Source organism: Vicugna pacos, chromosome 31 (assembly GCF_048564905.1).
Source record: "Vicugna pacos chromosome 31, VicPac4, whole genome shotgun sequence".
Classification (NCBI taxonomy): Eukaryota; Metazoa; Chordata; class Mammalia; order Artiodactyla; family Camelidae; genus Vicugna; species Vicugna pacos.
In genome coordinates, this window is record NC_133017.1 from 6,895,893 (window position 1) to 6,908,248 (window position 12,356).

Sequence of the window (12,356 nt, forward strand, 5' to 3'; positions counted from 1 at the left end):
TGTTTCAATAAGCATTTCAGGCAGCTTACAGAAGAACAGATACCAAATAAACAGGTGAGAAAATGGGGCCAAGTTCATACAGTGAGGCTAGGAGTTGAGCCTGTGTGAGAGTTGCAAGCGTGAGACACACGCCTCTGCCTTGTGACTTATAAGATAGACAACATCAATGTGCCTGAAGCTCCCAGCAGACACAGGGAAACAGGGTTTGTGGGAGATGCTCATTGGCTGTGAAATAAATAAGTGGCTTAGGAGAAGCCCAGCCTTTCCAAGTACTAAGGCTTAGGAGAATATTTTAGTGTCTTCCAAAATCAGATTATTGCATCTTTTCTTTTTCAGAGTTTTATGTATAGTTGGTTTACATTCTATACCTGGAAATTTCTCCAAAACTGCTGCCCACGTGAGTCCCATGACTCGGGAATGGGGTGGTTCTGCTCATTGACGGGGGTTGGCCAGAAACGGAAAATGACAGCCTCAAAGGAGCCTGGGATTTATCAGTTATGTTTTGTCAGTGCTGTAGATTTCAGAAAATGCTTTCACCTTTTCTTTCCATCTGAGGCAGCAGCGCGCTCTCTTACCAGCATCAGGAGCTCAGGGCCACGGGATGGTGGGGGCTGACTGCACTGCCGTCAAGACAGCTGAGCTAGTCACTGCAGGTGTGGTTCTTTTACATACTGCAGTTCATGCTCTTTACTAGAATGTTTCAACAGGGACTTAATTAACTGAGTTAATTAACATTTTATAAATATGATGCTTTGTTGAAAAGACAGTCATAGGCAGAATATAAGTTGTGATCACTTTAAAAATGGTTTCATTACTGAAATTTCAGTAGGAAAGATCCAGTTTATCTTATTTCCGCCTCTCTTTAAAAGTAACAAAGAAACAAGACAGAAAAAGCAGAGGATGATTTCTGTTCTTCCTCTCGGCTTGCAGGCGCCCTCACCTCCAGTGGCATCCATCCAGACACCAGCACTGACACTGGCCGTGCTCAGAACTGCCTCAGCCCTGAAGACACATCTGACAAATGGAAGGGGGCCGCGCCCTGTTACAGCAGGTGCTCTCACTTTGTGGGTCCTTATGTAACTGCGCGGTGTTATTCAGGATCGCCCTTTCTACACTTTGTGACACTGCTGCGGTGTCTCCTAGTTATTTGTTTCTGTAAGTACTCGTGTAATTTTCCAATGTGTGGTACTAGACATCTAAAAATGCATTTTTCAGATGAAAAATAGTGTGTATTTAATATAAATGTCTGAGAAAAGGGTCAAAAGGATCTATCCTGGTGCCAGTACTCAGAGATAATAATTAACACATTAACATCTATTTTCTGTTCTTTTCATCAGTGTGTATTACCTCTGTCATAAAAACCAGCGAGCAATGTGTGCCTGTTTGCTGTGTGGAGACCTCCATTTTCCATTCGGCTTATTACACATTTTTCTACAATATTCTATCTCCCCTGGCATGATTTTTAATGACTAGTATAGCATTCTGTCTTGTGGAGTCCTCGTCCATTTTACTTTGGACTTAAATAAACTTTTAAATTCCAAGTATACTTAACTGAAATTCTGAAAAGAGATCTGTTGTGGTACCGAAAGTCCCCTACATCCCTTCCCCTTTTTTCCTGAGAGTAAAAACTGCTGACAATGTGGAGTATATATTTCATGACCTTTATGCCTATGTCATATAAATAAACACATACATACACGTATATGAGAAATCTATGTCTATGTGTGTGTATATATGCTTTATTGAAAAATAAGGCCATACTATATGTTTTCTGCAGCTCGGTTTATTCACTCAGGTATATATCACAGACGTCCTCTCCTTCCAGACTCACCCGGTCCTTTCAGATAGAGTAGAGGGTTTTCCTGATATGCAGGTTTGGTCTCTTGTGTAAGGACACCTTTCGTGGGAGCGTACTGTGGACAAGGCCTTGGACCACGCCGAAACACCGGAACTTTAGTGCCCACAGCTCACCGTGATTTACCGCATCATTGTCTTGATGGTGGACACTTAAGTTTTCTCCATTTTCCACTGTCAGAAAGGGTGTTTGACTGGCATACTTCTTATACAAACATTCCTGTGATCTTGTATGAGTATTATTTTCGTTAAGTTTTCTGGTAATTTAGTCCTTGGATGTGACAACTACATAAATCACAGGCTCCTTTCAAGTGAATCTAGAAATTCCTTCTCCTGTGGGGCATGAAAAGATGTAGAATAACTTATGTAACCAATTCTCTATCGCTGGATATGATTTCACTTCAGCTTTTCTTCTCACCATTGTAAACAGTGCTGTGTAAATGCTCTGATAAGTACATCTTTTTGAACTGAATTTTTCTAAATGAAACGATTCCAAAATGTGGAGTTCAGCCTGTGTGTACACACGTTTTTCAGAGTTTACATATCCATTGACATGTCATCCTCCAAAAGATCGCTCACAGTTTGTTCTCTCAAAGATGGACACTAGCTAGAATATCTTTTAAAAATATGTGCCAATATGATGAGCAAAAGTACTTTTTCATTGTTTTAATTTGCACTTGATGACCAGTGAGGTATTGAGCATTTTTCACTCATTAGCCATCTGACTTTTAAAAAGTGAATGATCTCTTTTGTCCTTTGCACACATTTAAGTGAGGCAGCTTCTTGTTGCTTTGTGACAGCTCTATGTATATTATGAACATTAACCCCTTGTCTTCATCAACATGTATCAGAGAGCTTTTCCTTGTCATTTTTTGCCTTTCATTTTGTTCAGTAGGTTCATTTTTGTTGTGGCCCAAAATAATCTTAAGATTGTAAATGTCTTCTTTTTGGGTTTTATTCCTGATATTATTCTTAGAAATACTTTCTTATAATGGTATAAATTTCTTCTGTAGGTTTTTTTAATCTCTAAGATGGAGATGATGATGGTACTTGTTATAGTGAAGAGAAGTTGAATTAATATGAGCAAAGAATTATATTCGCTGTTATTAGTACTTTCTAATATTCACATCACATTCTGTAATTTTTCTTGCGTTCATTATGACTGGAATAGAATTTGTTTTTTCCAGGGGATTCTCTGATTGTCCCAAGACAATTATTGAATTCCTACTTTGCTTTTTAACTTGAAATCCCACCTGTAAAGAATACTTATGTACACTAGAGTCTCTTTTTGAGCTCATGGTTTATTTTTATCAATCTTACTTTCTTACAATAGCACTATATCTTACATATTGTAAACATTTATTTAATATCTGACAGTGCGATTTTTTGATTCTCTTTTCGATCCCAAATTTTCTTGGTTAGTATTATGACTTTATTATTCCTGAAGAATTCTAATATAATTTTTCAAGTTAAAAAAAAAAAAGAAGTGCTGTCGTGGGATTTTTTAGTACTTTTGAATTATCTTTAGGAGAACGTACATTTTTACAAAACTGCTTTCCTCCATACAAAATGTTGATGTCTCTACTTTCACACCTCTTACTTTACCCCACAGTACAGTCGTGTACTTCCTCCATGTACAACATGGGCATTGTTTTTGAGTTTATTCCAGATTATTGTTGATGTTTTTGTTAATTATTTAAGTCAGAATTTTTTGCTATTGTATATTTTAACTGTTAAAACTGACACCTAGGAAGGCAGATTCGGTTTGTAAATACTCACTTTGTAACTTCTCATTTAAATTGTAAGTATTAAGTACTTGTTACAGAATCCTTTCTTTTCTGTTTTTAAAAATTTGTTTCCAAGATTCTCAAAATGGTCATAGCAAAGTAGTATAGGTGGGGACAGAGATGGAGAGAGGTAGTGTGGCTCATGTACAAACTGTGAGCACTTTCATGGCTGTGTTTATGCTGGAAAAGCTGCTGAAGAGTCCAGGATAAAACAGGGGTGGCTTTGTATGCAGTTGAAAGCCAGCTTTCTTGCCTGGTGAAGCCTGGTGGGCGTGACAGGTAGATGATCAAGGTCGAATGGAGGTTATTGGCTGCACAGAGCGCTGTGTCTGAGAACTGGAGAATATCGCCATGGGAAATGCTTGGTGCCAGGAACAAAGCAGAGGAGCTGGGGACCCTGTGTGTTAAGGAATTTCCAGCCCTCGGAGTGGGAAGATCAGACTCTGCATTCAGATCTGAGTTTGAATTCATCCTCTTTAGTTTACTTGTCCTCTGACTTTTGTCAAGCTATATACCCTCTTTCACTTCCTGTTTTCTTATCTCTCAAAATAGGAGAATTACAGCCTGCTGCTAGATTGTTTGATCAGGTTAAATAATTAGTGTCTATAAGATGCCACGTACAGTCACAAGCTCAGTGAGAAATGGGCTGTCACCTGTTCTTCTGCAACTCAGTGCTTGACAAGACATGGGGGAAAGCCAGTCCCTAATTTGTGTGTGATGCAAGTAGGAACAAAATTAATGTCTTGCCTTTCCCTAGCAGTATACTTACAGCTTTGCTTCATTTACTTCTTTCCTCCTTTCCTTCCCCTTTCCCATCCTCCACCAAAAGATCCTGAGACTCTCTCAGAATAGTAGATTCAAATTACTTTAAAGGTTGGCTCATCCTCATGAAATGATAGTAACATAAAAAAAATCTGTGCACATCCCAGAATACATTGTATTTGATTTACACACACACGTGTGCACACATACACACACACAATCAAGCTACCTTCCACTTGCAGAGGGATAAGGACCACTTTTTCTGAGTTTTCACTCACTGAGCTTGAGAACAATGTCTCTTACACAGACTTTCACCAGGCTTCGTGCATGGTGTTTTTAATTGAATTTCGGCTTTGTGGCCATAGATATAGTCTCCTAATAGAAGAGAGAAAGTGGAGACATAGACATTCCGCTGAGTTATTGGTTTCATCATATTTTAGTTGGAAAGGACTTAAGACAGCATAGAGTCGTAATATTATATGGGTGAGAATCCATGATGTTGTAACTTGGACAAGAACATGGACCTTCTGCCGTCTTGTCCACAAAGGTGAAGAGGCAACTGGGCAGGGGATGGTAGGGATCCTTCTTGCTTGAGTTCCATGTTCTTGCTAGTTTTCATTGCTCAGTTGCCTTTAGTTTATGTCCATGAGGCCTCTCATGGGAAGGTCACTCTGTCCTGATAGATTGAGTTTCTTATCAGCAAAAAGCTCTGGACCCACTCATATTTCCCAGAGTTTTCTGCTGACCTGCTGACACTTTATATAATTGAGACCTAAGAAACTACTGAATATAAAATCCTTATTGTTATTGTTTGCCGTCGAGTTCCATAGGAAGGGGTGCTGTCTCAGGCTGTCTAAAGCCAGATCTGAACAAAGATAGGGTGACAGGCTGTGCTGCTGGTCCTCCAGAGTTGAAGGGGATTTCCAACTTAGCTTTATATTCAAGGCAGATGAGTTCAAATCTTGCCTTTACCAGTTATTATCTTTGTGAATTTGGGGAGAAACTGTACTTTTTTGTGTCCAAATTTGTTTATCTGTAAGTAAGTTCAGTATTTATTTTAAGGTTTCTGTTTTAGAATTGAATGAGCTAATACTCTCATTTATACCTAAAATAGTGATCTCATGGTTCTATGCTGGTGCCTTGGTAGTTGATTACTAAGGGACTCCGCAGTGAGATTGGGGGTGGGGGACCCTGGATAATAGAGCTTATATTCCAGGATATGCTTGTAAAAGACTGGATGTGCAGTGGATTTTTAGTAAATATCTACTCCTTTCCTAATCTGCATTGATTGTGTATATATCTTTATACTAATATATGAACAATTTTTATTGCAATTTAAATATCTTTGTACTATTTACAATATCTAGTTATAAAAATACGTGAAATAAAAAGATTTGAATTTATTTTCTTTTCAATAAGCAAAACAAAATAAAATAGAAAAGAAAAAAGTTTTGAAGGAGTAGAAATAATTTTATTTCTGTGGAATCAATTCCTTGTAATAGGTTTTTTGTTAATGTTGTTAAAAAGCTTATAAAATTGATAGGTTGTGAAATACTGGAAATGAGGAAACAGTGGAGACATACTACCTCTAAGGCAGTCAATTTGTTACCAAGTCCAAACTCGTTCTGCTTGCTGCATGACAGGCCAATTAATCGGGAGATGAGATGTTGGAGTAAGGAAAAGAGACTTTATTTGTAAAGCTGGCAGACCCAGAAAATGGCATATTGTTATCCAGTAGAACTCTCTTCCCCAGGGCAGAATTCAGTCTCCTTTTATAATAAAAAGTGGCGGGGATGTGGCTGGTTGTTGCAAACTTCTTGCTGTATGAATTGTTTGTCCTTGAAATCCTTTGTTCCTGCAGCTGTCCATGTGGGTCAAATTATGGTGCCCCTGTAAAACCTCCAAAAAAAAGAAAGGTTATTCACTATTTTACAACTTGCCATCTATACATAAGTGTAGAAGAGCAAATATCCTTAAAGATCAGAGCCCGGAGAATAGACCCTCCTGGATATTTCAGGCTAAAGGCAACTTTCTTTTACAAAAGGTGCAGAGATAACAAGTCTGAGCCTAGAAAACAAGGTACAGGATTAAAGCCAAATGAACACATCTAACATGGAGTGAAATTTGTTCTTTCTATTACAATTTCTTTTTCTCCCTCATAAATAATTTTAGTAAGAAACATGAGCAATTTTTTTATTTTTGCTTCTAAATAAAGGACTACAACTACAATTTAGTGAGCAGGGATGCTGTGCGTGCCTTGGTGTCACAGCAAACTCTTGTTGGTGGTGGTCGACCCTGCAACATGCCTGATGCCCCATGAGTGTTGGTGAGGGTCCCCCTAACCAGGGGCTCTATTCAGGAACCACCATATGCGCGTTGACCTCTGGCACCTCTTTTTCAGCTGCAGGAAATTTTTTCAGATTCTATGATAGAAAAATCACTCCAGCTAGGGATAATCAGGGAATAAAGGAAGAGGAAAAGGGCTTGAAGTAGAGTAGAAGAGAAAGACAGAAGCTCAGGGAGCCTGAAGGCTTGGCAGCGCTGCCTCGGGAGAGAGAGGAGCAGAGGTGTGGATGGGACCGGCTACGGAACCAGCTCCTGCAGCTTTCCCTGCACCCAAGCCACACAGCTTTTAATAGGGCCCAGGACTCTCTCCTGGCTGGATGTCACCCTGGGCAGAACCTTGAGAATCGAAGGTAAGGGGTGGGCAGCACTCACCTAGGGGGTCACTGAGGACTTTGGTCAAGTCCACATTGACTTTTCCAGTCATGTGCCTTCACCTGTTCTTTATCTCAGGATCTGAGAAGCAGGAGCAAGGAACTCAGGGAGAGATCCAGGAAGATATCTGACTGTGTTAAGAGACGACAGTCACAGTGACACTGGGAGCGAAGACACTTGCAGCAAAGTAAAATAACTTCACAACTATTGCATCAGAGCTGCATGTGTGAGAGAGCCTAAGCCTGTCTCAGAGTGCAGCGGACAAGCGGAATGGAATGGTAAAATTAACACTGACAATTGAAATTTTGTTAAATAGCCTTTTACTTTTAATTTTATCACTTCAATGTATGCAGGTGTATTTCTATGAGCATTTATAGGTTCACACAACCCCACCAGCCCCTCTTGCCCCCATGGGGGATGGGATTTCTCAAGCACAGTGCCCCTCCTGCTTGCTTGGGCCACGCTGCGGGTCCTTACCTGGGGCCAGACTGCTACAGTACACTGAGTCCCCGAGGCACGGCCTGGGATACATGACAGGAACAACTGTGCTCTTGGCTGAGGGCCTCCATTTCCCCCTGCAGTGTAAGAATGCCGGTGACTCAGTTAGAAGCATGCATCCAAGCCGTCCTTCCGTGTCATCACCATCTAGAAGCGGTGCCTGAATCTTCTGAATTTCTGCAGAATGTGGTTTACAATCACCTTGAACAAGTGAGTGTGTGTCCTCTTTCAAGTGGAGGAGTTACTGCCGTTTTCCTGGAACTTACTCACCACTAGTCCATCTGATTTTTCTGTGCTAGGATTCAGTATGGCCTGCTAATAACTCTGCAGTCAGATCTAGAAACCCTGATGAAGAGGATTATTTATTTTCTTTCTTTATATGATAGTATTTTACTTTCAAATTTCTGAGTTTTCAGTTCTTGGAGGAATTCTTTCTGGGGTTGGAGAAACAACTTTGCTCTTACCATCTTTGTGACCTGTTGCTATATGCGTCTCACCTGTCTTCTGTCACTTGTGAGGCGGTTCCATTTGTGACCCTGTCCTGGTTGTTCATGTAATAAAACATAAAATCTGTAAAAGTACAGTCCCTTTTACTCCAAAGACATTCCACAAATACTCCTTTAATCTGGGTATGGTTTTAAGAAGACACAATAATTAGAATATATACTTGCAGGTTGCCAGTGCAAAATCCCCAAATTAATAGTCAAGCTCAACATCTAAAATCTTTCTAATCTACCATGGATTTGTATGGATAAGTGAAGTAGTTTGCTAAGAACTCAATCCTCCCAAGCTGATGCTCTGCCAGATGGTGGAGCCGAGGGACGAGGGTGTGTCCTGCCCTTCCTGAGCTGACAGTTTCATGGCAAAGACCTTCACCAGGTGAAGAAATTGAAGTTTCTTCTAAGAACAGTGGGTCTGAAATGAGTCCAAAAGCGTGGGAGAGACACAATCACATTTGTCTCAAGTAGGGGAGAGTGGCTGTGGGGCCACTTGGGAGACTCATGAGTCCAGGTGGGCAGTGTTGTTGGCTTCCACTTGAGCGGTGGGACGGTCAGTGGGTAAAAGCGAACAGATTGAAGGCATGTTTAGATGGTAAAGAGGAAAGGATCAATGATTTCTGTGAAGGTAGGATGGAGTAAGGCCCAGGTTTCTGGGTGGATTAATGAGTTAAATAATGGCCCTGCTGTGTTCTGAGGAGGGAAAGCAGCAGAGGGAGTTCTGGGGGAAAACTGATGAGTTCAGCTGTGGGTAAAGTGAAAGGCTGTTAGATGTGTGGTCTGGGAGCTCTGGTGAGAGCCAGTAGTGAGTAGGGGGCGGGTAGAGAGACTTTCAAATCATTTTGTCTTGTGAAAATACATACAAGAATGAGTAATGACACAACCCCTGTATATTCTGGATTTAAAACCCAGTAACATTTTGCTATATTGACTGCAGGGGTTCTTAATTTTTTAATAGAAATAAAATAAATAGAAACAAAATAGTGGAGTTAATGAATATCTTAGAGTTGATGTGTGTCCTTGTATGTATTTTCATACCTCATCTGTTTATAAACATAATCTACAAAAAGTTAACTTGCTTAGCATTAGAGTTAAACAGAGGGACGTGACACACTCTGTTGGTGGTTCAAGGTGATTTCTTGGGCAAATTATGTAGCCTTTCTGTGCCTTAGTTGCATCTTCTGTGACTGTCCCCGTGCCCCTCATCACAGCTGATTTCCTAGACTAGATGTTGGGAGGGAGGCTACTGAAGGGAGTAAGAGGTGGCAACTGCTAGGGTCACTGAAGAGAGAGACAAAAACAGATTAAAGCCAAGAAACTGAGTGCTAATACCCTCAAAGGAGAAAGAATCCCTTAGTTTTTTGAGCCACTTAGCCTAAGAGAAAGAAAATCATGTGGATCCAAAGCTCTTGAGCATATGAGTATTGTGGGTGGGAGGGTTTCATCAGAAAAGGGTTGAGAAAAGGCCTTTTGGTTTCCCTTTACGTTTCCAGTAAGGATGAGGTGCAGAAGAAAAACCGCCCGTTTCACAGTTGAAGGTGCTGTTTTGTGCGAAACTGACCGAAGGTTGGAAACCATTCATCAGTGGTGCTGGCAAAAGAAGAGACTGCTGGATTGGGTGGGGCACTTGCTGTGACTTCCAGGTGACCTGCTGGCTGGGGGCTGTGAGGCGGGCAGTAGGTTTGCAGTGTGACTTGGGTATAATCCCTGGCAGTGAGGCTGCTGATCTGACTAGCAGAGCTGGGCAGACACCGTCCTAACGGGGCTGCTAGGGATGAGGCCTGGGATACCTGCCATGCTGAGGGCGAGAGGAGAGCTCCCCTGAGGTTGTGTCCCTGTGAAGATTAGAAACGTCCTCCTGCAGGGGAGGAAGAGCCTCTGAGCAGCGGGCCGGATGCACAGGCAAGACCAGCCTGAGCACGGAGATTTCAGGAAGCCGGAATTCATACAGGCCCGAACAGCCTTGTTCCTGAGAAACTGGAGGGAAAAGATGCTGCAAATGCAGGCTAAGTTCAGACACTATTGTGTGTCATGAGTGATAGGAAAAGACTGTTCAGGCAGCCACGAGAGAACCCTGTGGTTGTCCCAGTTGGGAGTCACACAGGAGGGAGGAGCAGAGTTATATACTTTGCCACTTATTAGCTGTGTGACTTTGAGCAATATCACCCCACTTCTCTCTATATATATCTACATCTGTAAAGAGACACAGTGACAAGCTCGTGTCATCAGAATGCTTTGTTTAGCTCTGATCCCCTTTGTCCAGTCCTGTCAGTGCTGCCCTGCAAGGTTCTGCAGCGGCTGCTCTTGCCCTGTGATGGGAGGGCATAAAAGGGCATTGTAGCACCCGAGGGCAGAAAGGGGTTGCTTTAAAAGCAGACATGTAGCCTCCTGCAGCTGCAGACCTGCAGGCAGTTTGGTTCATGGTCGTGGAGAGGACTTTGGAGGCCTTAGCGTCGTCTTAAGACTTGTTTTCCCTTGGGACCTGATTTGCCTTTGCAGATTAATGTTGAAGATTTGGGCTTCTGGCAAAGCTGTTTTCAGAGATGGGTATATACGTAAAATATCATATAAAATAAAATGATTTATTTAACGTGAGCGACTTTGCAGCTGTTGGGAAGAGCTGTGTTGGCCTGGTCTCCACGGAGGACACCAAGGGTCAGCAGAGCATGCGGGAGGGAAGGCAGCCTGCAGTGCTTCTGCGGGGGGTTCTCCCCAGCATGGTGCTCTGCTGAGTTGACTCTTCTCTGAGTTTGGTTGCCAGAGGAGCAGACAGCAAAGTAATGAGTTCTGGAGGGATTGTATAATGACAGGAAGAAATAGGAACCTGGAGATTTTCTGGACTAAAACACGCTTTTGGTTCCTGATTCAGTGTGTTCCATTACAGAATTGATGAGTTGTGTCTATTCTGGGACTTCATTGAAATAAACGTTCAGCCTAAATGTTAAGGGATTTGGTTTATTTGGCTGGAGGACTCGAGCCGGGATGACAGCCTCTCAGATCACTCTGAGGGACTGCTCCCAAGAGGTAGGGGAGGAGCTAGGATAAATAGAATCTTTACAACAAAGATCAGGTAATTGGAACAATAAAATATTGCTTGTTATCTAAAGAAAACCAGATATCTCAAGTTCAAGTATTTAGTGGTTTTCTATGTATGGTGGGAAGCAAACATTTGGGTCATTGAATTCATTCCTTTGGCAAGCCCCTGGCTATCTAGGGCCAGTATCCTGTCCTTTCTTACTCTGAGTCTGCTCAGAGGGCACCACTGTGAGTGGCTGAGAGGCCGGGCTGTAGGCATGTACTCGCTGGGGGTTGGCAGCAGCCGCTGATGACTCGGATTCAGCATTCTTTGTTTACTGTCATGGTTGCAGTATTTTCATGCACATTGTAGTATTTTCATTCACAGTGTTCCCCCTTGGTCCTAAATTCGACCAATATTTTGAGAGACATTTCATGACCAATTTTGTCCCACGTTGCTAGGATGGCTCATTCCTAGTTCAGGTGAAGAATCTTCTGAGTTGCCATTCAAGGTGTTAGTTTTTTTTATCAGGCCCTGTTGATACTAAAAGTTCTCTGGATCACCTGTCTTACTACTCTATTATGATCCAGGAAGTGTTTAACCTTCTTTGCTCATTCCCATACCTAGAATCACACTATTATATTTATTTTATTCAGGGTTATAAATTTTATCTGTTTCTTCAAGATGTTTAGCCATCATCAATCATGTGGGCCTAGTTACACATTGGGAAATGTAATAGACAACAATTTTATAAAATAGACAGGATATAAGTAATATAGCTAGTAACGTTAATAAAGTCACGAGTAAGAATTTAATAGTCGAGAAGTTGTATTTTTGGGTTAAAATTTTGCTTGTGTTTCTGAGTTTGATCCTATGAGAAAGTTCATATTTATGGTCAGGGTCAGAGCAGGTATTAATTGGCCAGTTGAAATCTCCCACCTTGTAAGATCAACAGTGGCCTAAACAGAACTATAATTTCTTTTTAGAATAATGTTTCTGAGGGCTACCTAGTTAGAGCCTTGTATTAGGGAAACCCACCAAGGTAACACAGAAGTACTAGACATAGGTAATTTATCATAAACTTAACAATTGGAGTAGTTCATAATCAAAGGTTGGAGAAATTATCAAAGTAATTGGTATACAGTCCTGGTCCGGTGTCTTGGGTCAGCAGTCTAGCTCAGATGTCGTCTTCTTCTCATCCTGGTATGGAAGCTTTTTCTCGAT

General features: G+C 41.5%; 1 protein-coding gene across 1 annotated transcript; it reads left to right on the top strand.

The window, feature by feature from the left end:
• The first annotated feature begins 332 nt into the window (after positions 1 to 332).
• Positions 333 to 9,852, top strand: LOC140690714 (trafficking protein particle complex subunit 9-like). The gene is made up of 4 exons (XM_072952636.1): positions 333 to 653; positions 931 to 1,051; positions 7,703 to 7,829; positions 9,610 to 9,852. Exons 1-4 carry the CDS (start codon positions 602 to 604, stop codon positions 9,610 to 9,612), a joined length of 303 nt encoding a protein of 100 aa, XP_072808737.1. The 5' UTR covers positions 333 to 601; the 3' UTR covers positions 9,613 to 9,852.
• The last annotated feature ends 2,504 nt before the right edge of the window (positions 9,853 to 12,356 follow it).